Source organism: Hyaena hyaena, unplaced genomic scaffold (assembly GCF_003009895.1).
Source record: "Hyaena hyaena isolate Hyena2069 unplaced genomic scaffold, ASM300989v1 scaffold_879, whole genome shotgun sequence".
NCBI lineage: Eukaryota > Metazoa > Chordata > Mammalia > Carnivora > Hyaenidae > Hyaena > Hyaena hyaena.
This window is the reverse complement of record NW_024081510.1, coordinates 27,506-53,645: the sequence shown is the minus strand read 5'-3', so window position 1 is coordinate 53,645 and position 26,140 is coordinate 27,506. Positions and strand designations below refer to the sequence as shown.

The 26,140-nt window shown below is 45.1% G+C and overlaps 1 protein-coding gene across 1 annotated transcript; it reads right to left on the bottom strand.

The window, feature by feature from the left end:
- Positions 1-1,806: 1,806 nt before the first annotated feature.
- Positions 1,807-19,484, bottom strand: LOC120222432 (butyrophilin-like protein 10). The gene is given in 9 exon segments (XM_039220259.1): positions 1,807-1,911; positions 9,788-10,389; positions 15,076-15,099; positions 15,807-15,997; positions 16,068-16,071; positions 17,097-17,378; positions 17,863-18,216; positions 18,454-18,568; positions 19,440-19,484. Coding segments are annotated over 8 exon segments (1,656 nt in total). The 5' UTR covers positions 18,548-18,568; positions 19,440-19,484.
- Between the last annotated feature and the right edge of the window lie 6,656 nt (positions 19,485-26,140).

Below are 26,140 nucleotides of genomic sequence, written 5' to 3'. Positions count from 1 at the left end.
CTTCCTTTCCCAGGTTAGGGAAATTCTCTGCTATAATTTGTTCCAGGCTACTTCAGCACCTTTCCCCCTTTCTTCCTCTTATGGTATTCCTATGATACGGATATTGTTGCGTTTGACCGTATCGCTGAGCTGTCGAACTCTTCTTTCATGTTCCTGGTTATGTTTGTCGCTTTTTCTGTCAGTTTCCTCTTTTTCTATAAAAGTGTCTTCTAAATCACTTATTCTCCTTTCTGCCTCTTCAATCCGTGCATTGGAAACTTCTAATTTATTATGTATTTCATTTATCACATTTTTAAATTCATCATGCCTATTTTTATGCTCCATGTTGTTTTTAGCCATAGTTTCTTTGATGTCCCCTATGCATTTTTCAAGCCCAGGTATTAATTTTATGATTATTGTTCTAACATCTTGTTCAGTTATGCTGCTTCTATCTGTTTTGAGCAGTTCATTAGCTGTCAATTCTTCTTGGAATTTCTTTGAAGGAGAGCTCTTTCATTTCGTCATTTTAGTTAGCTTTCTGTCTCTTGTTAGTTTTAAAGACTTGTTATGCTCTCTGCACCTGTGAGCGCTGCTGTACCCAAGAAGACTCTTTGACTGTCCAGGGCCTTTCCTTTCAGAGTGTGTTTTTTGAATGGTATCTCTTGGTCTCTCTTGTTGAGACCTTGGTAATTTTATTTTCCTACTCGTAGTGATATTTGGGACTCTCCACCACGTTTACTTTGGCTTGTTTCTTGAGGTAGCCCTGGAGAAGAAAACATACAGGCAAACACACAGGGAGAATAGGCAAACAATCACACAGACAAATCCAACAAACATGCAAACCGAGAAAAAAATGAAAAAGTTAAGAGAAAAGACGGAGGAGGGGAGTCGAATAATAGAAAACTAAAAAATACATTAAAAGGTCAAAAAGAAGAAAAGAAAAGGAAAAAAGAAGAAAACCAATGGCAAAGAACGGGTTAAAGCATATAACCCAATTTCCCAGCTACAATTAAATCCCTTGTGTATGCAGTGCTGTTGAAGACCATAGAGAAAGAGAGAGAAGACAGGGCGGGGATGTGGCAAAATTGGAAATAGAATGAACAGGCAGAATTGATAAGAAGTTTTTTTCAAAGTGTTTTAGGGTTGAATATTGTTGGATAGGTGAGAGAAGGACGCTGGTGTTATCCAGAGAAACTATATAGTCTAATTACTCCTGAGAGAAAGAGATGATAAGGTAGGTAGGTGTAGAATTTACATCTACAGAATGGACTAAATGTGACTGTTTAAGCAAGCCGGTGACCAGAGTTAATCAGGTCAGTGTTCCGGGGGAGGAAAAAAAAAAGGAGGATCTCTCTAGCAGTGGTGGACATGGTGTGATCCAATGAGTCAGGCAGGAGTTCTGCCTTGGCGGTTGTGGGGAGGACAGTGGCGGCACTCTAGTCCCTTCTTGAACCAAGTGCTGCACCTAGTTTTTTCTTGGGTGTGTAAACTCCCTGTGTCAGGGGGTGCAGCCAACGTGGGTTGCACTCTTTAACCCAGGCCAGGCCTAGTTTCCAAATCCCAGTCCGTGCGCCCCACTGAAATTGCCTTAGACACAACCTCGCAGGCGATCTCTTCAGGGCAGTTCCAAGCCTCTTGCCTAGTCCTGGGGATGGAACCAGAATCGCTGCTCTCTTCTCCTCCAGGTCGGGTTGGCGAGCAAGGATGGGGGTTTGCCTGGGGGCACACCGGCCCGCTGGAGAGTGGGAAACAGGATCCCTCTGTGTCTCATCACCCAAAACACGAACTCGTGGGTAAATCTCCCAGATTTAAGCCCTCGCCTTCCCTCTAAGGGTCCAGCCAAGCCAAGAGCATGGAGGCCTGGTACGTGTGCAGCTCCTCTAGGGGTCCAGCTAGCCAGGAGCACAATGGTGCCATCAGTGTGCGACCTTTCTAGGGGTCCAGGCAGCCAGGAGCTCAAAGGAGCGGTCGGCGTGTGCCGCTCCTGGACGAGTTGGCCGCAGGGAACTGACGCACGGGGATTTTGCGCTCAGGGTCCTTCTTTGCCCCAAACGGAGGTTTTTCTGTTCCCCAGTGACAGGGACTGTCTCTTCATTATTTTCGGACTCTCTCTTTTGGACTCTCTCTCACTCCCTTCTCTCACTCTCTGCAGAGGGGGATTGCCCCGGTCCCTCTGAGTCTTCAATCCCGGCCCATTTTTATCTTCCCCAGTTTGCACTCAACGTCAGAAGGCTTTCTCAGTGGATTCTGCGTCCTTTTTTCTCCCAATCTCTTGGGTTCTGTAAAGTTCGCTATGGCTTCAGATCTTTTCCGTGTGATATATGGGGGCGAGTGCAATGCATGGAGCTCCCTACTTCTCTGCCATCTTGCCCCTAGGGTTAAAAGTTCTAAATATATGTGGTTTACCTATACAATGGAATACTACATGGCAATGAGAAAGAATGAAATCTGATCACATGTAGTAACATGGATGGAACTTGAGGGTGTTATGCTGAGCAAAAGAAGTCAGGTAGAGAAGGACAGCTACCATATGTTTGCATGTATAGGAGGATTAGGAGAAACTTAACGTGAGGACCATGGGGGAGAAGAAGGGGGAAAATAGTGGGGGAGACAGAGGGAGGCAAACCATAAGAGACTCTTGAATGATGAGAACAAACTGAAGGCTAATGGGGGTGGGAGAAAGGGAAAGGGGGGTGATGGGCATGGAGGAGGGCACTTGTAGTGATGAGCACTGGGTGTTATATGGAAACCAACTTGACAATAAACTACTTTTTAAAAATAGTTCTGAGTATATTTGTTAAGTCCATTTTGTCCAAAGTGTCATTCATAGCTGTGGTTTCATTATTTGCCTAGATGACCTGTCCATTGTCGTGAGTTGAGTATTAAACTCTCTTATAATTAGAGTATTAATATCTATACATTTGTTTATGTTTGTGATTAATAGATTTTATATTTGGGTTTTTCCAAGTTGGAGACATAAACATTTATACTTTTTAGCTCTTCTGCATGGATAAACACCTTAGTTATGATATAATGCCCTTTCATCTTTTGTTACAGCCTTTAGTTTAAAATCTAGTTTGTCTCATATAAGTATGGCTATTCCAGCTTTCTTTTGAGTTCCAGTAGCATTATAGATGGTTCTCCATTCCCTCACTTTAAATCTTCAGGTGACTTCAAGTCTAAAATGAGTCTCTTATAGGCAGTATATAGATGATCTTGATTTTTTTTGTTGTTGTTTTTATCCATTCTGATATCCTGTGTCTTTTGATTGGGACATGTAGTTCATTTATATTCAGAGTGATTATTGAAAGATATGGATTTAGTGTCATTGTGTTATCTGTAGGCTTCATGTTCATTGTGATGTCTCTGGTCCTCTGTAGTCTTTCCTGCTTTCCACTCACAGAGTCGCTGTTAGGATCTCCTGGAGGGCTGGTTTAGTGGTCATGCACTTCTTTAGTCTTTGTTTGTCTGGGAAAGCCTTTATCTCTCCTTCTATTCCTAATGTCAGCCTTGCTGGATATTTTTTCTATTCAGCACTTGAATATTTTCTGCCACTCCCTTCTGGCCTGCCAAGTTTTAGTGGACAGCTCTTTTACTACCCTTATGTGTCTACCGTTGTAGGTTAACGCCCGTTTGTCACTAGCTGCTTTCAGAATTCTCTCTTTATCTTTGTATCTTGCCAGTTTTCACTATGAGATGTTGTGGTGTTGACCTATTTTTGTTGACTTTGAAGGGAGCTCTCTGTGCCTCCTGGACTTGGGTGTTTCTTTCCTCCCCCAGATGAGGGACGTTCTCAACTATAATTTGTTTACATAAACCTTCTGCCCCTTTATTCCTCTCTTCTTCCTTTAGGACTCCTATGATATGGATATTATTTTGTTTCATGGAATCATTTAGCTCCCTAATTCTCCCCTCTTGATCTAGTAATTTCCTTTCATTCTTTTTTTCAACTTCATCATTTTTCATAATTTTATCTTCTATTTCACCTGTTGTCTCAGCTTCTCCATCCTTGCTGTCACTATATTTACTTAATTTTGTATTTCATTTACAGAATTTCTTAATTCATCATGACTATTTCTTAGGTCTTTGAAATCTGCAGCAATAGATACTTTACTGTAAGCCAGATTATGACTCTTTTGACAGTTATTATAAACTCTTGTTCAGATATATGGTTTATGTCTATTTTGAACAATTCTTTGGCCGTCATTTCTTCTTTGATTTTCTTTTGAGAATTCCGTTTTGTCATTTTGGCTAAGTTTCTGTCTTTTTCATGCTTTAACAGGTTGTTATGTGTCCTCCGCCTGTGATAATTACTATGTTAAAAAGGGATCATGCACTGTCCAGGGCTTGGCACTTCAGGAAGTGATTTTGGAGTGTGTTGAGTGCACACTGCTGTTGCATTTGCCTGCTCTATCCCAGTGATCCATTCTCTACAAAGTTCCTCCTTGCTTGTAGTAGTGGAGGGTGTGGACCTTCCACCAGGTGTGCTTTGATTTATTTGTTGAAGTAATCCTCAAATCTGCCAAGCTCTCTCCCTCCACCTGTAGAGATCCTTCTGAGTCTACAGATCAATTTTCTGAGTGTTCCAAATGATCTAACCCCAATACAGCTGTGTTTGAGGGATGAGAGAAATCCCGGTCCCCCCTACTTCTCCATCATCTTACCTCTTCCCTGGATTCCACTTTTCAGTGTCTTGAGAGTTTTTCCCACAACACAGAGCAATGCTGCAACACCAGCTGGGAGTCCTAATTCAACTCAATTCTGACCCTATCAAGCAAGAAATGGCACCAGTTTCCACAGGCTTAAGGCTCAGTCCTGCAAGAGTTCTCACACTCCCTCCCCACTTTAGATGCCAATTGCAAGTCCAGCTTGTCACCCATGATTCTGACTGACAGCTTATAAATCAGAGGTTCCCATAACCCCTTTCCTAGGGTTTGATTAATTGCTAAAGTGGCTCACAGAACTCAAGAAACCTGTATAGTTACCAGATTACTGGTTTATTACAAAGGATATAAATCAATAGCCAGAGGAAGAGATACATCGGGTGAGGTCCTCAATGAAGGAGCCCCTGTTTTTGTGGAGCTTGAGGCCTGGCTCATTGGCACCCAGAAGTGTTCTAGTATAAAGCTGGAAGCTCTCTGAACCTCATCCTTTTGGGATTTTATGAGGGCTTCATAACACGGGAATGATTGATTAACCTGTTGGCCATTGGTGATTGACTTCACCTCCAGCCCTTCTCCCTTCCCTGTAGTTCAGGGGTGGGACTGAATGTTCCAACCCTTTGATCCCATGGTTGGGTCCCCTGGCCTCAGCCCCCATCCTTGGGGAGTTTCCAAAGTCACCACATCAACACAGACTCTGGCATGGTCCACAGGTGCCAGAAACAGTGGTGGAAGAACACATACAAATAAGAATGGTATTTTGGTTGTCCAGGTGACCTAATATATATATTTTTATAGACATAAGAATATCCTGTATTTCTTATAGACACTGTGACATTCACGCTTTCAGGACAAAATTACTAATTTTCTCTATGACTGGAGGTGGATTTTTGAGTCAGATCACAGCTGGAGTGAGGCCCGTCTGCTCCTTGGAGGTGGGGATATGGGGTATGCCACGCCAAAATATGGAACCGTGGCATAATTATTTTGAGCTGACAGCATTTGAGGTCCTGAAATCCCACATCTGCCTAAGGCAGGGTGGCCTGAAAAAAAAAAAAACCTCAGGGGTCACAAACGTGCCACCAGAACACCCCTAATCCCTTCTTGGAGAAAAGAAGCCATCCCCACTTCCAGACAAACTTTGTCCCAAACAGTCACTTCTCTGGTCTATCTCCTGAGAGTCCATTCATCTTTCCAAAAAGCCATTTGCTTTTCTATAAGCTTCCTACCTACTCCCACTTTCCTCTCCTAAGTGAGTTTTTAGACCCAAATTCCAAGTGGTCCTGCAGGTCCCCCATGTGTATGCATGATGCACATGCTAACCAGCTTCTGTCTTTTTTTCTCCTGTTGTTCTGTCTCTGTCTCTTTACAAAGAAAACAGTTTTCCTCCTCTACAGGTGTGACCTTCCCTGCAGCCCGCATTTCTGGGTTGGTCCTTGAAGCAAACATTTCCAGGCTCTGGGCCTGGCCTTTGACCTTATGATGCAAATCTGTGTCAAGCCTAAAAGCGCTCTTTCCATAAGTAGGAAAATAAAAGTGGCCCAATAAACTGAAACTTTGCTTCCTGTTGACAGTGTGTCTTCTCAGGAAGCAATGTGGGACAAGGAGGCAGGGTACATGTCTTGGCTCTAACTGCATGTGTGCACAGAGCTCACATCCAGTCCTTATACACGCAGGGACTCCTCTGTCCCATCAGGAGGTAGAAACGACCTTCCAGGAGGAGCCCACTGGGCTGGTGAATTGGACATGACTTTCTGGGAAGAGCCCACTGGGCTGGGCATGGGCTGGCTGCATGGAGCATTGGACCTTACTCCCTCTGATATATGCTGTCTCTTGGACCAGACTCTGGTCAAACTCCTCTGAACCTTCCTCTAAACTTGGCCTTGACTTCTTTTTTATTTTATTATTAATTATTACTTCTATTTATATTTTTATAGAAATATACACATTTTATAGCATTTATTTACTTATATTTATATAGATACAAAAATTTTATATATAATCTATTTTATTCATATTTATAAATATAAGTATTTTAATAAATTTTTTTTATTTTATAAATTTACAGAAATATGCAAATCTTTTTTTTTTCCATTCCCTGTGGGCACTTTATTTATTTATTTATTTTTAAAGTTGTTAAGCACTTTTCTTTTTACAAATAGTTTATTGTCAAATTAGTTTCCACATAACACTCAGTGCTCATCCCTACAAGTGTCCTCCTCCATACCCAGCTCCCCCTCCCCCCCACATCCATCAGTCCTCAGTTTTTGTCAGCATTCAAGAGTCTCTCATGGTTTGCCTCTCTCCCTTTCCCCCACCATTTCCCCCTTTCTTCTCCCCCTTGTTCCTCCATCAAGTTCCTCCTAATCCTCCTATATGTGCAAACATATGATATTTGTCCTTCTCTGCCTGACTTATTTCGCTCAGCATAACACCCTCAAGGTCCATCCATGTTGCTACACATGGCCAGATTTCATTGTTTCTCATTGCCATGTAGTATTCCATTGTATAGATAAACCACATCTTCTTGATCCATTTTTCTTTTGATGGACACTTAGGCTCTTTCCATGTTTTAGCTATTGTGGAGAGTGCTGCTATGAACATTGGGGTACATGTGCTCCTATGTATCAGCATTTCTGTATCCCTTGGGTAAATTCCTAGCAGTAGAAATATGCAAATCTTATAGTATTTCTTATTTACCTGTACTTATGTAGATATAAAATTTTTATAAACACTTCATGAATATTCCATATTTATAATTATAAATCTAAACATTTTAATAGATTTTTACATAAATATTTATATTTATTTAGTTATAGAAATTTACACATTTTATATCATTTCTTATTTTCTTATATTTATGCAGATATAAGCATTTTATAAAATTGATAAACATTCCTTATGTTTTTTAGTTTTCTTTTAAGTAGGCTCTATGCCCAGCACAGAGCCCAGCACAGGGCTCGAACTCACAACCCTGAGGTCAAGAGTTGGACGCTGACAGACTGAGCCACCCAGGTGACCCTAAAATTCATTATACATTTTTAAAGATTGGTGGACATGATTACGGAAGCTATAAATCCCAAGGTCTGCTCAGTGTCTGCTGGCTGAACCCAGGAGAGCAGATGGATGTGTCTGTTCATATCCAAGGGAAAGAGGAAAGCTGATCGTCTCTTCAGAACTCCCTCACTTGGGTGGTCAGCTCTTCACCTGATTGGACCAGGCTCACCCACATTAGGGGGAACCATCTGCTTTCCTCAGTCTGTAGATTGGATGTGAATATCATGCAGAACCACCTCAGGGACACACCCAGAATTGTGCTTACTCCAGGGACCCACTAGTGGACACAGGAGAAATCACCACAATGAATCTATTTGGAAAGGGAAGAGCTTCAAAAAACCTTCTCAGACAAGCAGAACGCTGGGTCCCCACTTTGTGTGTCCTGTGCTCAAGGAGGGGCAGACAGAAGCCCAGTCCCTGCTGTGGACAGGCTCCATTCTACCTGCATAATTCAGGTTCAAAGACATTGGTATCAGTCCTCTGGATGCCCAGAGAAACTACCACAAACCAGTGGTTTACAATGACAGAGATGCATTGTCTCATGGCTGAGGAGGCCAGGAGACTGAGGTCAAGATGTCACAGGGCCACACTCCCTCTGATTGCTCCAAGAGGGTCCCTTCTGCCTTTCTCAGCTTCCAGGGCCCCAGGCATTCTGGGTTCACGGCCCCATCTCCCCAATCTCTCTGCCTCTGTCACCATGTAGCCATCTCAAGCTCCCCCTCTCTTGTCTCATAAAGAGCCGCCCTGATCCAAGATGCTCTCACCTCGAGATTCCCCACCTCGATCACCTCTGCAAAGACCCAATTTCCACATGAGGCCACCATCAGAGGTCCCAGGTGGGTGAATCTGGGAGCCACAATGGAACTCACTGTGGTATCTCAGCAGCTGTAAGTGTTTGCCTGGACATCTGTTCTGCAGACATCTGCTCCAAGTTTCCCCACATTTTCTCACTTCCTTCTTTTTCAACACAAGTGCATCCCTCACCATGACATGTGCTTCTCTACAGTGTGATGTTAGGTTTAGGCCCTCTTTGATTCCACACCCACACTTGTGTCTAGTCTACTCTCCCTGCCCACATGCCCTGACTCTACCCTGACCCACCTCAGGGAGCCCTGGAATCTTTGGCTGGACCTCCATGTAGTTCTGTCTGCACTGACCTGCCATGGAGAGGAGGGAAGACGGAGGTATTCAAAGTAGACAAGATGTCCAGGTCTTTGTGAGGGTCAGAGGGTGGGGGAGAAGTGGGAGTGGGTAGGTGGGGGAGGTAGGGCAGGTGAGGAGAAGGTGGTAGAGGAGGGGAAGAGAAAGCCTAGCATTTACAGAGCAACTACTTCATGTCTGGCACTGGGCTCAACAATTAACATATGCCCCAAGTACATTTCAGAAAATCACCCCCAGTGTGTAATAATATGGTATGTCAGTCAGCACGGTCTGTGTAACAAATATCACAGACTGGGAGGTTAATACAACATATATTGTGTCCTGGTCCTGGGGACTGGAAATCTGAGATCCAGGCGTGGGCAGGGCTGGTTCCTCCTGAAGCCTCTCTCCCTGGCTTCATGTGGTTGTCCCAAGTGTGTCTGTGCCTGATCCCCTCTTCTGATAAGGACTCCAGTCATATGGGATCAGGGCCCAGCCTAGTGACCTCCTTTTACCTGAACCACCTCTGTAAAGACTCCATCTCCAAATGCAGCCCTGTTCTGAGGCCCTGGGGATTGGGGCTTCAACATGTGAACTGGAGGGGAAGGAAAATGAAGATAAAACAGGATCATTCAGAAAGGTGCACCCCCCCTTTTTTTAAAATGTTTTATTTATTTCTAGGGGAGAGAGAGAGAGGCAGCGTGAGCAGGGGAGGGTCAGAGAGAGAGGGAGACACAGACTGAACAGGCTCCAGGCTCTGAGCTGGCAGTCAGCACAGAGCCCGACGCGGGGCTCGAACCCACGAACCGCGAGATCATGACCTAAGCGAAAGTCGGACGCTTAACCGACTAAGCCACCCAGGCGCCCCGAGAAAGGTGCACCCTTGTATGTGGTCTAGCTGGGATCTAGAATCGATGAATGGATACGTGTCCCCCAAATCTGTGACCCACTGGAACAGAGAGATCATGGGTCTTGCTGGTCTCCCTGTTCTGTCCCCCACCCTGAGGCGACCCCAAGGACTCTGTGGGCTGGCTTTCTGAGCAGATGGTCAGGGGACTGGGGTCGTGTGTCCAGAGGCAGAAGAATGGCCTTAAGGGTGCTGAGAAGGAGAGTCCAGAGAACGCGTAGATGAGGGATCCATTGTCTACGCTGTAGAAGGAGATACTGCCTGCATCACAGTCCAGGAAAATGCCCACCCGCTGCAGGGGCTCCGAAGGGTGCAGGCGAACCCTCGGGAAGGCAAGCGCCCAGAATGCCTTCCTATATAGCTCCAGGGCCCAGAGCCCATGCTGGGGTGCCTTGGGGATCCTTCCCTTCCGATCCAAGCTCTCCAGACACACGCCCAAGTTCCAGGCCTTCCTGCGTCCCACCTGGATCTCCCAGTAATACCTCCCAGCCGAGAACTGCTCCCGGCCCAGCACACAGGGGTCCAGGTTGAATCTGCCGGGGGTGTCGAGCTGCTCCTGTTCAAAGAGCAGTCGCCTCACAGTCTTCCTGTCCTCAGAAAGAACAAGCTTGGGGCTTGCAGTGTCTGGGTCCAGGGATGGGCTCACTGCGGGGAAGAGGAGAGGATTGGGTTTGGGGGTGGGGGTCCCTTACCTGCACTCCTGCATGAAGGTGGACCCACAGCCTTCCTGGGAGTCCCTGTGTGTTCCCGTTCTCTGTTGAGGATCCTGTGCAAACTGACCATCCCAGAGCAGCTGAGGGAGCTCCAGGGGGAATCAAGGAGAGTCAGGGGGAATTCCTATGAAGGGGCAGGCTGGCACATGGGGTGGTGCATGCCTCCCAGGGCTCTGAGTGTCACAGTGTGTGTGTGTGTGTGTGTGTGTGTGTGTGTGTGCGCGCGCGCGCGCGTGCATGCGCATATGTGTGTGTAGCATATGTGTTGTGTGTGTGCGAGAGAGAGAGAGACGGGGAGAGACAGAGATAGACATAGGGAGAGAGATAGAGAAACAGACACAGAGAGAAGCAAGGAGAGAGAGACAAAGAGAGCAAGGAGAGATAGATAGATACAGGGAGACACAGGCAGAGAGACAAAGACAAAGAAGGGCACAGAAAGACAGACTCAGAGGTCTGCATGCCTCTCAGGGCTCTGTGTGTCAGGATGGGTGTGCATGTGCTGTGTACATATGTGCCAGTGTGTGTGTTGTGTGTGTGCATGTGCGTATGAGGGAGAGACAGAGAGACATAGATAGATACAGGGAGAGAGATAGACAGAGAGAAGCAAGGAGAGAAACAGAGACAGAGACAGAGAGCAAGGAGAGCAAAGAGAGATGGACACAGGGAGACACAGGCAGAGAGATAGAGGGAGACAGAGGCAGAGGAATGTAGACACACAGAAAGACACAGGGAGAAAGAGAGACAGAGATAGAGAGACATAGGAGGATACATGAAGACTTGGGGACATGGGATGAGGTCTCAGGTGCACTGATGACATGGGACAACTCTGGGGTCGACCACTGAAGGGTCCCATCTGGAAAACCCCAAGAGGCAGCTTAGCAGCTCCACAAACTGAGATGAACACCTTCCAAAACAGAGCCCTTCTCTCCTGCCCCGACATCCCTCTCTGGGCCCTCAGGCCCCAGGGGATCCCCCAGGGGAGGGTCTGTCTACACTTGGATTCCATACAAGAGGCGGAGAGGCTGTGTGTGGATCATCCCGGTGCCCAGCTGCCAGAGCAGGCACCTTCACAACAACAGAAACCTCATGGCCGGTGTCCACCCTCGCCATTCAGCAGCCGTGCTGCTCTTGGCTTGGGTCTGCACACGATTCCCCAACACTCGTGTTTCACGACCTTCTATCACTGTCAGCTGGACAACACACACGCTCTCCTCCTATCTGAGCCCCAGCTTTCTCCCTGGCCTCCACCTCCTTCTGGATGGAACCCTGCTCCCTTTCACTTTCCAGCAAAGATTACGTGTTCCCCCTGATTTCTCATTGCTGCTTCCTGAATTCTGCACCCTGTGCCCCATGCAAACCCTTTCCCTGTAGAGTCGGGGCCATGCAGATGGAGCCCACCCACGTTCCATCTCTATGATGGCCAAGCACGGACTCACTAGCTGAACAATGAGCCTGGCTCCTTCTACTCCAAATTCCCTCATCGTTAGAAAATATTCACCTTAAGACACAGTTGGAGACATAGGGGAGCCTGGGTGGCTCAGTCGGTTAAGTGTCTCACTTGGGCACAGGTTGATTCATGGTTCGTTGGTTCAAGCCCTGTATCAGGCATTGTGATGACAGCTCGGAGCCTGGAGCCTGCTTTGGATTCTGTGTCCCCCTCTCTCTCTGCCCCTCCTCAGATCATTCTCTGTTGCTCTCAAAAATAAATAAATGTTGGGGCGCCTGAGTGGCTTGGTCGGTTAAGGGTCTGACTTTGGCTTAGGTCATGATCTTATGGTTTGTGGGTTTGAGCCCCGCGTTGGGCTCTGTGCTGACAGCTAGCTCAGAGCCTGGAGCCTGTTTCGGATTCTGTGTCTTCCTCTCTCTCTGACCCTCCCCTGCTCACGCTGTCTCTCTCTCTCTCTCTCTCTCTCTCTCTCTCTCTCTCAGAAATAAATTTTAAAAAAATATTAGGAGGGCACTTGTGGGGATGAGCACTGGGTGTTATATGGAAACCAACTTGGCAATAAACTATTTAAAATTTAAAAAAAGAAAAAAACGTTAAAAAATTAAAATAAATACATAAATGTTAAAAAAATTTTACAAACCCACACAGTTGAAGACTTAAAGTGGTTGCAAGATACCATGAACAATATTCCCATGGTAACATCTCATATAACCCACAGTAATAGGCTAAACACTAAAATTGACATTGACACAAAACTGTTCAATAATGACTTCTTGCGCACCACAACACACCTGTCCTTGGAGCTCAGCCTGTGCCCTTGTGCACTGACTACTCTTGCACACACCCACATCTGGTTGTGGATCTTCTCCTGTGCTGTCCAATCATGTGTGGGCTGGACCCTTGCACACCACACCCAGCTGGCCGCCACTGTATACCTGTGCTCCACTCTATCCACCGCTGCAGATTATCTCCCTGCAAAGCCGTTCTCTCACTGGTTTCTTTCCTCCCTTCAGGCTCCAGGCTTCTTCACAACACATTGTCCCTTTTAGACAACAGACAGGCTCTCCTACCATGGACCTCACAGTGAACCACAGCAAACACAAACAGAACCTTCCCATTCCCCGCTCACCAAGTCTTACCTCAACCACACAGCCAATAATTTTGAGCCCTCCCTCCCACTTCTCTCCATAGGGGATGCCTCTCTGTGGACCACACTTGCCAGTTTTTCTGAGTCATTTTCCCAGTGTCACCTGACTCCACTTCTCAGCTGCATGGAAGGGGACTGGCCACTCCCTCAACACACTGCCCCTGCGTATTTCCATGGTGACATGTCCCCTGGCCTCCCACAGCCCTGCTCTAACAGACCTTCAAATATCAGAGTTCTCCAATGCTAGATCTTGGATCTTTCTTCTTTACCCTGTATCATTCATTATTAAAATTCTTATTTCTTTCTCAAAGACAAATTTTTAAAGAACAGTTTTAGGTATAGTGAAAATGGAGCACTTACTGGTTCAGTTTTCTGGTTTTACATTCCAGATAAATCCCATGGACCCCAATTCCTATCTGCAGTCCCAATTTCTCCTGGGAGCTCCAGACTCACATAGCCAACGACTTAGCTGACATCCACCCTGGATGTCAGAGAACTTCTCAATCTTATGAGGTCTAAGGTGATTTTCACTGCTTTGTCCCGAGTCTGTCTTGTTTTGCCCCCAAGCCTTCTGTTAGATGGAGCCACAAGGGCCAGAGACTCATGTGGCCAAGGGGAACCTTGGGCTGCCCCCTCTGCCTTGCCCCTTCTGGACTCTGCTATTGTGGCCCCAGGACCCATCTCAGGGCTGTATCCTCTCCTCCATCAATGGCTCTCCCCTGCTTACATGCCCTCACTCATTTTGCATGGTGCTTCATGTGAAATCTAGGCCTCCACCTCAGCCTCCCAGGCTCTGCAGGCCCGGGCACACGTGAGCTTTCTCATTCTGTTGGTCCCTCTTCTGCACACCCAGTGACCCCACTCTCTCTTCCAGAGGGGAGGGTCCACCCCTCCTCACATGGCTGTGGTCCTGCCATCACCCACCCCTTCATTTAAATGGTGTCATCCCATCAACCCCAGGGGCCTGGACATCCCACGTGAACATGCTCCAGGCCAAACTTGTATTTCCGTTCTTCCCTATCATAGTTATTCCAGTTACAGTTAAAAAAAAAAAAAAACAGAGGCGCCTGGGTGGCTTAGTCAGTTAAGCGTCCGACTTTCTCTTAGGTCATGATCTCGCGGTTCGTGGGTTCGAGCCCCGCGTCGGGCTCTGTCCTGACTGCCAGCTCAGAGCCTGGAGCCTGTTTCAGAGTCTGTGTCTCCCTCTCTCTCTGACCCTCCCATGCTCACGCTGTCTCTCTCTCTCTCTCTCCTAGAAATAAATAAAAAACAAACAAACAAACAAACAAAAAACAAAACCTACTGACTTGTGTTCACATCCCCACATAGATTCTATGCCCCATGAGGTCAGGAGGAAGCTCTTTCCTTCACTGATAGATGCCAGTTGCTAGCACAGAAGGCAGCTGGTCATGATTGTAAGTGAAAGAATGGATGGAATTGGCTTCTTTCTGTCTCCTCCTGACCCTCACCAAGCGGCTGTGCTGGGACATGTGTCTCCAGAACCCCTGATGGCTCTCATCTGCTGTCTCCTGGCTTGCAGTTCTGCCCATCCTTCCCTGGGAGACCCTCTCCACAGCCAGACCCTCCATCTACACCCCACACTTTCCCTCTAGATGGTGCCTGTGGCAAAGAGTCACTGACCCTGCACCCTCTGTGGTAACAGTGTGCCCCCAGTGATGGTGCCTCTCGCTGATGGGCTCTCTCGCTGCCCAGGCTCTGCAGACTGTCTCTCCCTCAGGTAGTAAATGGGAGCTAAGGTCTCTCAGGGCAGCTAACATTTGGTATTTACAGCCAGGAACCAGCATTTAGCACAGCATTTAACACAGCATCTCTCTGCACTCTGGGATAGAATGGATCACACACGCATCCACATGTGTGCACACAGACGAGTGCATATACATACACACAAACACACAGTGCACATACATGTACACGTGAGTGCATGTGCCTATGTATGCACACATGTACACACGTGCACATACATGTGGGGAGCAGACGCTTCCAACCCCCAGTATAATCCTCACCGTAGATGACATCCTCTGGCCAGCCTGCAATGAAACAAAAATGTGAAAAGGTAGTGTTGCACTGACCAAATGGGGCAAAAGCTCATGTTCTGTGAAGCTGAGTCAAACAGGACTTAATGAGCTCTGGCATGGACTTTGTAAAGAAGATCAAGTATCTCTTCTTTTGTGCCCCCCAAAAAAATAACCCAGGTCAATTTATTCCTAGGGAAAGGTTTTGTGGGGTGTAGCCTGATGGCCCAGCTTTCTCACATCTTTTATAAAGAGATATCTCTTCTCTGATCCCCAGGTCGGGGTCTGACGGCTATGGGCAAGGTCACAGGAGGCAGGGAGGGAAGAGGATGGGCAAGTGGAATAATCCATACAGATGAGACCCCCATGCTCACAGCAAGATCCTCTCAGGTGACAGGCATGCTGTTGCTGTATTTGTTGCTTGAGCAATTTCAGGATGCTTCCATCATGCCTGACCAATAGACACTCTCAGGTCCAAGCTCACAGCTGTCTCCACAGCAGAGACCCACCAGCCTTCCCCAAGTCCCCCAGTGAAGAGCTGCTGAGCATCTCTTAGGGATGGAGGATCTCACTGGGCACATGGTAGGCAGGCATTCCCTGACCTGGGGCCTGAGCAGGTCTCTCCCATTCCTCCTGTGCTTCAGTGTGCACCAAGGAGAGTATTCATGCCAGGCTCACAGGAATACTCTAGCTAGCCGTCTGTCCTGCTGGGGGCTGTTTACCTGGGGACAGCTGCTCCTCCTCTTCTTTTCACTGTCTTGCTTCTTCCAGCTGCACTCTATTCCTGTCTCTCTGACATTTCCGCATAAGATAGATGGCTCCAGGAGCTACAAGCCCCACCACAGTGAGGATCACAGGCAGCACTGTCCTCAATGCCATTGACAGGAAACTTTTGGACAAATGATCTAAAAGAGTCCGGGGAGATGAGAAAACAGGGTAATAGAATTCCTGTATTCTTAGGATGCATACACCACAGGGTTCATGGGTCTGGGGACAGGTGCTTGTGAACTAACCTGGCATGACCCAGAAAACATGTGTATATGTGTTTGTACAGACAAATCTGGACAGACACACAGGAGAGAGATGGTAGACAACTGGCAGAAGGTTAAATACTGGGTAGGTCTGCATTCTGTGTACAATTCTTGCAAATTTTCTGGAAGATTGAAGTTGTTTAGAAGGAAATTTTTATACAGAGTGAAACTGGAAGCCCCCGAGATGTCCTTTGGAAGGTGGATGCATAAACAGACTGTGGGGTATCCAGACCACGGAATACTGTTTAGTGTTAGTAGAAGGGAGCTATCCGTACAGCCACTGTGGAGAGCACGTTGGACGCTCCTCAAACACATAAAAATAGAACTACCACCTGATCCATCAATCCCACTTCTGGGTATTTATCCAAAGAAAGTAAAAATATTAACTAAAAAAGCTAATGCACCCCTACATTTATGGCAGTATTATTTTACGATAGCCAAGATATGGAATGAGCCCAAGTGTCCACTGATGGATGAATGGATAAAGAAAAGAGTATATTTAAACAATGGGATGCTATTCAGCTATAAACAAGAAGGGAATCCAGGCATTTGCAACAATATGGATGCACCTTGAGGGCTTTGCTAATTGAAGTTAGTCGGACAGGGACAAATATGCAGGATCTCATGGATAAGTGAAATATAAAATGAAACAAAACACCTCCCCAGACCTCCAGAAAACCAGGAAGCCCAGTTCATAGATGCAGAGAACAGATTGGTGGTTTCCAGAGGTGAGAGGTGGGGGATGTAAAGGGTGAGGAGGGTCAAAAGGCACAAACTTCCAGTTATAAAATAAATAACCCCCAGGGAGGTGTCATACAGCATGGAAACTGTAGTTAACTACTGGGTTGTGTATTTGGAAGCTGGGAGAGAATAGAGCTTACAAGTTCAGATCACAAGGAACTATGTGAGGTATTGGATATTAACAACTTACTGTCTGGGATGCTCAGAGCTCTTGGGGCTTGAATGGAGCAGACCACTCACCGGGAAGTTGGCTCTTGGCCTCCTTCCACTCTTGGAGGAGGGGGCTGGAGATGGAGCAAAAGAGGCCCCCCACGTCCCTGTCCTGGACGGTCACGTTGGACACCACTGCAAAGAGGCCCGTTGTTGGCGACACTGTGAGGTTGGTCATGGAAGATACGGCCTGTCCCCTGAAGTCTCTCCACTCCACCTGGGGCTCTGGGTACCAGCCCTCCGAGGTGCACTCTGCCCTGATACCTTCACCCCGGCCAGCTCGCACTTGGATTCTGGGCTCAGAGCCCAGCCCTGTGAGAAGAAACAGCCTTTCCAGCCTCTGCAACCATTACCACTCCTGACGGAAAAGTACAGATCCAGAGAATTTCCAGCAGGTATTGAGGTTTTTCACGGACTACCTACTCTGTGTAATATTTATATGCTATATATGTTACCCTCTTGCCAGAAAGCACAGGACAATACAGAAGAGGCCCAGAAAGATCAAATACCTTTCCTGTATGGCAAAATCAGTGTCTTTTCCTCTCCATGTCTCTCTGTGTTTCTCTCTGCCTCTGTCTTTCCCTCCCTCCCTCGACTCTCCTCTTTCTGGGTCAGTGGGGATAACAGAGAGAAGCAGGCTTAGAAAACGAGACAGGTGTCCAGAACCTGCCTGTTCTGGTGCATTAGCACATGCTGTGGGACATGCTCAGGCTTGTGCCATCATGGGACGATCTGCAGCTGGGGGAGAAGCTCTAGGGGAGACCAGAAGGTCAGGGGCCCCAGTGGCAACCCTCACCTGCCACCCTCAGCCACAGTGTGGTGTTCTCAGACACCACATCATCTTTGAACTTGCAGTGGAAGGTCCCGTTATCGAACACGGTGATGTTGTGTACGGTCAGTGCGGCTCGGCCGTGGGTCAGCCCGGCAGTCATAAAGGTCGTCCTGCCCTGGTACTGCCTCATCTGCTCTTCAGGCACATCCCTGCCTCCCTTGTGCAGGTGCACAGCTGGGGACTCCTGCTCCCTGTACCACCGCACCTCCATGAGCTCTGCGCTGATATTGAGGGACAGACGGCATTGCAACTCCACACTTTCCCCCACCACAGCCAGGACTGGTTGGCCAGGTCCAAGGACATAGAAATCAGCTTTCCCTTATGAGGGCAGAACAGAAAGCATGGGTTAGGTCAGGTGAGAGGAGACCAGGGGCCGTCCTTCCCACCATGCACAGGGGACACCCACCCACACCCATGTTCCTCACCACAACCCTGCACCAGAGCCCAGGATCCCTAGGGAAAGATTGCTAGCATCCAGCTCAGCCCCCTCCTGCCTTTCTGTCCATGCCATGGTTCCCTCATAAAATGGGGTGGGGGAGGGTGGAGCTCTCCTACCGTTTGCAGAGACGCTGCAGGACAGAAGCTGCAGGAGGAGGAAGACAACGGAGAAGCTGGGTGGAAATATACCTCGACCTTGTGTGTTTGTCATGCCTGCTGGAGACAGAGAGACCTGAGCCCCGGACATTGGAGACAAGACAGGACTGAGTTAGTTTCTGTCTCTTTCTCGGTTTCTGTCTCTGTCTCTCTCTGTATCTGTGTCTCTGTCTCTGTCTGTCTCTGTCTGCCTGCCTGCCTGTCTGTCTGTCTCTGTCTCTCTTGTTCTTTGTCTCCTGTCTTGGTGAGAGACGAGTCACCACTAGGAGGCTAAACGGAGTGAAGGAAACATGGCCAGAGAAAGGTCCCTTTTCACTATCTTGGCCCCTCTTACTCGTGCACAGGTTATTCGTCCTAGAGATGGAGACACAACAGAGGCCGCCTGCTCTCATGTTCACCTACTGGCAGATGACGTTTCTCTTGTGGTCATGTGTGCACAGAACACCATGGACACATCCTCCCGTAAACAGGCTCTGTCTCCTCACCTACTTGTGTAGAAGCATTGCCCGACCTTGGCTGTGCTCTGTTGTGGAACACTGGCAAGCTGGGGGAAGAAAACCCACCCACTGGTCCCGTCACTCCAAAGCCAAAGTACTCCGTCGACCCCCTTACAGCCCAAGGAATCTTGCAGTTGGAGCAAGAGGCACACAAGCTCTGAGGGCTCCTGGGCAGAGATGGTTGGAGGCCAACATGCTCCTAAGCTTTATTATTTATGGTAAACTCAGCTTCCAGAACAAATATTCTGAATCATATGTGCTGGTCTGGGTGATTAAACCCAGCACCACCTTGCGGGATTGATGTGAGGAGGTTAATTGGCACATGCTCTCATTTTCTTCCACACTTGCCTTCCTTTGGTAAAAGCCTCTGGGGCCTCCCTGTCACTCAAGAATAGGGAATGGGTGGAGAACACAGACAGGATGAGTCTCCTTAAAGTAGAAAGTACTCACCTTTCCACGTAGTGTGGCTGTAGGTCTTCCCAGGGAGATTCTGGTGGCCTTGAGGGGATCAACTGACTTCTCCACAAGTTCCAGGAGGCTATAGAACAAGACTTGAGGCAGTGATAGGAGAGGTGGGCAACTGAGTTCCCTAGCTTCTGTAGAATCCTATTACTTTCCATAAAAATGGCCAACTGTGCCTTTTTGGCAGTTCCAAGAGAAAAAATGTATAAACCGAGATCTTCTTAAAGGGTGTGGTCGACATAACTGAACACACTGAGCATTGAGGAGGAGTAAGGCCCTGGTAGCAGGAGATAAGGGGAGAGAGGAAGACCCAGCAAGGCAGCTTGTTTTTTGTTTTTAATGTTTATTTATTTTATTTAAGAGATACAGAGAGAGCTCGAGCAGAGGAGAGGCCAAGAGAGAGGGAGACACAGAATCCCAAGCAGGTTCTTCACTGCCAGCACAAAGCCCAATGCGGGGCTTGAACCCACAGACTGTCAGATCATGACCTGAAATGAAATCAAGAGTCAGATGCTTAACCAACTGAGCCACCCAAGCGCCCCTCATTGGCGGTGTTTGTATGTGTTTCATGTCCAAGGATGGTGATGTTTGCAATCTTCCAAATACCCCGTGTAAAAAATAAGGACTTATTCAAGCTCTGTTGGTCATAGCATACAGGAGAAAATGTGCCTGGTATTGGAATTTTGCATTAATACACCTAACTTCATGAAACAAGAGTCACCATATGAGATGCATTTAATTTATTCTTATTTTTAAATCTATTTTATTTTTGTAAAAAGCTGCTTTTCATTTCCCAAATGTATTTTACTTCTCACTCATTACTGTCATTGCTCTAATAGAAGACATTGCAATACATGTTCTACATCTTTACTGGGGTAGGCATTTTGTCAGAATCCTGCAGGACAAAGGCAAGATCTTTGCTTTCCTGCTCATGAGAAAGATACAAACTTACATGTTTCATTGATGGCCAGTTTGCATTTAGTGACCACTGCGGCCTAATTTAACCTCACTCGATCTGAGGTCTGAGAGGACTCGATAAGCCACAGTCTTATCTCAGTCCCACATGACATCCATTTTGAATTTATTTTTGTGTGTGGTATAAGAAACTGGTCCAGTTTCATTATTCATATTTCTGTCCAGTTTTCCCAGCCCCATTTGTTGAAGACATTGTCTTTTATACATTGGATATTCTTTCCTGCTCTGTTGAAGTTTAGCTGACCATATAGTTGTAGATCCATTTCAGGGTTTTCTATTCTGTTCCACTGACCTATGTGTTTGTTTTTCTGCCAGTACCACCCTGTCTTGATTATTACAGCTTTGTAATATAGCTTGAAATCCGGAGTAAGATGCCTCCAGCTTTGTTTTTCATTTTTAAGATTACTTTGCCTATTCACTGTCTTTTATGGTTCCATAAAAATCTTAGTATTGTTTGTTCTAGTTTTCTGAAGAACGCTGGTGGTATTTCTATAGGAATGGCATTAAATGTGTAGATTGCTTTAAGTAGAAGAAACTTTTTAACAATATTTGTTCTCCCAATCCATGATCATGGGAATGTTTTTCCATTTCTTTGTGTCTTATTCAATTTCTTTCATAAGTTATCTATAGTTTTCATAGTACAGATCTTTTACTTCTTCAGTTAGATTTATTCCTTGATATCTTGTTGTTTTTAGTGAAATTGAAAATGGGATTAATTCCTTGATTTCTCTTTCTGTTGCCTCATTATTGGTGTATAGAAATGCAACCAATTACTGTATGTTGATCTTATACCTGCAACTTTGCTAAATTCGTGTATCAGTTCAAAAAATTTTTTGATAGAGTTTTCCGGGTTTTCCACATAGATATCGTATCGTGTGCAAATAATGAAAGTTTGCTTCTTCTATGCTAATTTTATACCTTATTATTATTTTATACCTTCTCCTTTCTTGTCCTCCTCCTCCTCCTGAAACTAGGACTTCTATTGAACAGCAATGATGAGAATGGACATCCCTGTCTTGTTCCTGGTCATGAAGGAAAAGCTTTGCTCTTCTCCATTGAGGATGACATTAGCTGTGGGTCTTTAATGTTGAGGTATGTTCCCTCCATCCCTACTTTGTTGAGGGCTTTTATCAAGAATGGATGCTGTACTTTGCCAAATGATTTTTCTGCATCTACTGAGAGGACCATATGGCTTTTATTGTTTTTTTTTTAATGTCATGTTTCACATGGATTGACTTCTAAATATTGAATCACCTCTGCAGACCAGGAATAAATCTCACTTTATTGTAGTGAATAATTCTTTAATGTACTGTTGGATTCGATCTGCTAGTATCTTGTTGAGATGTTTTGTATCCAGGCTCATCAGGAATTTTAGTGGGGTCTTTGATTTTGGGATCAAGGTAATACTGGCCTCATAGAATTAATTTGGAAGTTTTCCTTCCATTTCTATTTTTTTGGAACCATTTGAGAAAGATAGGTATTAACTCATCTCTACATGTCTGGTATAATTCCAGTAGGAAGCCATCTGGCCCTGGATTTTTGTGTCTTAGGCGATTTTTTACTACTGATTCAATTTCTTTGAGGGTTATGGGTCTGTCCAAAGTTTCTATTTCTTCCTGTTTCAGCTTTGGTAATTTGGATGTTTCTAGAAATCTGTCCATTTCTGTCAGTTTGCCCATTTTGTTGCCATATGTTTTTTTCATAATATTGTCTTGTGATTATTTGTATTACTGTGGAGTTAGCTGTGATCTTTCCTCTTCATTTGTGATTTTATTAATTTTGGTTCTTTCTGTTTTCTTTTTGATTATTCTAGATGTTTATCAATTTTAGTAATTCTTTTGAAGAACCAGCTATTAGTTTCATTAATCTCTTCTACTGTTTTTGTTTGTTTGTTTGTTTTCTTCCTATATTGCTTATTTCTGCTCTATATGTTTTTCTTTCTTCTGCTGACTTTAGACTTTATTTGCTGCTCCTTTTCTAGATCCTTTAGGTGTTAGGTTATGTTGTGTATTTGAGATTTTTCTTGCTTCTTGATGAATGCAAGTTTTACCATATACTTCCTTCTATGACTGCCTTTACTGCATCACAAGGTTTTCGAATGTCATGCTTTCATTTTCATTAGTTTCCATGTGTTTTTTAATTTCTTCCTTTATTTCCTGGTTAACCCATTCATTCCTTAGTAAGATGTTCTTTAACCTCCATGTATTTGTGGTCTTTCCAATTTAAAAAATTATTTAAATTCAAGTTAGTTAACAGTATAGTCTTGGCTTCAGGAGTAGAACTCAGTGATTCATCTTTTACATATAACACCGTCAAAAGTACTCATCCTCAAAAGTGACTCTTTAATGCGCATCACCCATTTAACCCATCTCCCCACCCACATCCCCTCCAATGGCCCTCAGTTTATTCTCTGTTATCATTTATTTTTTAAATTTATTTCTTTATTTTGAGAGAGAGAGAGCATACACGCATGCAGGGGAGGGAAAGAGAGAGAGAGAGAATTCAAAGCAAGCCTCGCACCATCAGTGCAGAGCTTGACATTGGGCTTGAACTCACAAACCATGAGATCATGACCTGAGCTGAAATCAAGAATTGGATGCCAACAAGTGAGCCACCCATGCACCCCTATTCTCTGTATCTAAAAGTCTTTTATGGAGAGAGAAAAACCACGAAAGGCTCTTGAATGCTGAGAACAAACTGAGGACTGAGGGAGGGTGGGGGAGAGGTGCCTGATGGGCATGGAGGAGGGTACTTGTTGGGATGAGCACTGAGTGTTATATGTAAACCAACTTGATACCATGAGAGACTCTTGAATGTTGAGAACAAACTGAGGACTGATGGGGGTGGGGGGAGGAGAAGGGGGTCATGGGCATGGAGGAGGGCACTTGTGGGGATGAGCACTGGGTGTTATATGGAACCCAACTTGACAATAAACTATTTGTAAAAAATAAATAAAATAAAAATAAAAACATTTTTCTTTCTTTCCTAAACAAATAAATAAAAAGAAAATACAAAACAAAACGAAAGTCTCTTATGATTTGCTTCCCTCTCTGTTTTGGTCATATTTTTCCTTGACTTCATCTATGTTCATTTCTTGTGTTTCTCAAATTCCAAATATGAGTGAAATCATATGATATCTATCTTTCTCTGACTTACTTCACTTAGCAAATATACTCTAGTTCCATCCATGTTATTACAAATGGCAAGATTTTTTTTCATCACCAACTAGTATTCCATTGTGTATATATACCACATCTTCTTTTTTTTAATAGTTTATTGTCAAGTTGGTTTCCATATAACACCCAGTGCTCATCCTCACAAGTGCCCTCCTCCATGCCCATCACCCCCCTTCCCCTCTCCCCAATACCCATCAGTCCTCAGTTTGTTCTCAACATTCAAAAGTCTCTAATGTTTTGCCTCCCTCCCTCTCCCCCGCTATTTACACCCTTCTTCTCCCCCACGGTCCACCTTTAAGTTCCTCCTAATCCTCCTATATGTATACCACATCTTCTTTATCCATTATTCAGTCGATTAACATATGGGCTCTTTCTACAGTTTGGCTGTTGTAGATAGCGCTGTTATAAACATTGGGTTACTACCCCTTTGAATCAGCATTTTTGTATCCTTTGGATAAGTTCCTAGTAGAGCAATTGCTGGGTCACAGGGTAGTTCTATCTTTAACTTTTTTGAGGAACCTCCATACTGTTTTCCAGAGTGGCTGCTATAGTTTGCATTCCCAACAACAGAACAGAAGTGTTCCCCTTTCTCCACATCCTCCCAAACATCTGTTGCTTCCTGAGTGTTCATTTTAACCATTCTGACAAGTGTGAGGTGATATCTCATTGTGGTTTTGATTTGTATTTCCCTGATGATGAGTAATGTTGAGCATCTTTTCATGAATCTATTAGCCATCTGAATGTCTTTGGAAAGGTGTCTATTCATGTCTTCTGCCCGAATAGTGAGTTGATTTTTTGGTTTTTGGGTGCTGAGTTTGGTAAGTTCTTTATAGATTTTGGATACTAACCCTTTATCTGATATGTCATTTACAAATACCTTATCCCATTTCATTGGTTGCCTAATAGTTTTGTTGATTATTTCCCTCACTGTGAAGAAGCTCTTTATCCTGATGAGGTCCCAATAATTTATTTTTGTTTTTGCTTCCCTGGCCTCTAGAGAAATCCCAAGTAAGAAGTTGCTGGAGCCTAGGTCAAAGACATTGATGCCTGTTTTTACTCCAGGATTTTGATGGTTTTCTGTCTCACGTTTAGGTCTTTCATACATTTTTAAATTTATTTTTGTGTACGGTGTTAAGTAAGTGGTCCAGTTTCATTCTAATGCATGTCACTGTCCAGTTCTCTCAACACAATTTGCTGAAAAACCTGTCTTTTTTTCCAGTGGATACTCTTTACTGCTTTGTCGAAGATTAGTTGGCTATATATTTGTGGGTCCGTTTCTGAGGGTTTTTTTCGATTCCATTGGTCTGTTTGTCTGCTTTTGTGCCAGTACCATACCGTCTTGATGATTACAGCTTTGTAATACAGTTTAAAGTCTGGAATTGTGATACTCCCAGCTTTGGTTTTCTTTTTCAACATTACTTTGCTATCTGGGGTCTTTTCTAGTCCCATAAAAATTTTAGGATTGTTTAGGATATATTAGAATTTTAGGATATTTAGGAAATTTTAGGATATTTTACCTCTTTGGTTAGATTTATTCCTAGGTATCTGTGACTTTGCTAAATTCATGTATCAGATCTAGATCTAGGAGTTTTTTGGTGGAGACTTTCAGGTTTTGAATGTAGAGCGTCATATCATCCGTGAAGAGTGAAAATCTGACTGCCTTCCTTCTCCACAGGAGCACTGCTATACCCGACAGGCTCGACTCCAGTTGATGTTGTAGACTTCTAAAACTTAAGGCTTTCCACAAGGGCACTTGTGGGGATGAGCACTGGATGTTATATGGAAAACAACTTGACAATAAACTATTTGTAATAAATAAATAAATAAATAAAAAATAAAATAAACTTAAGACTGAGCTCTGCTGCTTTTAAAAACTTGTGATAGGGGCACCTGGGTGGCTCAGTTGGTTAAGCGGCCGACTTCGGCTCAGGTCATGATCTCACGGTTCATGGGTTCGAGAGCCCAGCGTCGGGTTCTGTGCTGACTGCCAGCTCAGAGCCTGGAGCCTGTTTCAGATTCTGTGTCTCCCTCTCTCTCTGACCCTCCCCTACTTACGCTGTCTCTCTCTCTCTCAGAAATAAATAAAAAATTTAAAAAAACCCTTGTGATAAACAGCTCCTCTCACTTTCCCAGTCAATGATTTTGGGAGAGTGTTTTTCTAATGCAATCACCTGCACACTGCTCTCTCTGTCTCTCTGTCTCTGAACAAGGGTCCATCCCCCCTGCAGCACCTGCGGTTCTTTCACCCCCCAATTCACCTCTGTGCAGCTCCTACTTTCTATGACATGGCCTCTTTTGTCCCTCCAGTTGTCCAGGACTCTTAAATATAGAGAACAAACTGAAGGTTGCTGGAGGTATTGTGGGTGGATAGATGGGCTAAATGGGTAAGGGGCATGAAGGAAGACACTTGTTGGGATGGGACTGGGTGTTATACATAGGGGACAAATCACTGGAATCTACTCATGAAATTATTATCACAGTATATGCTAACTAACTTGGATGTAAATTATAAATAAATAAATAAATACATAAATAGAT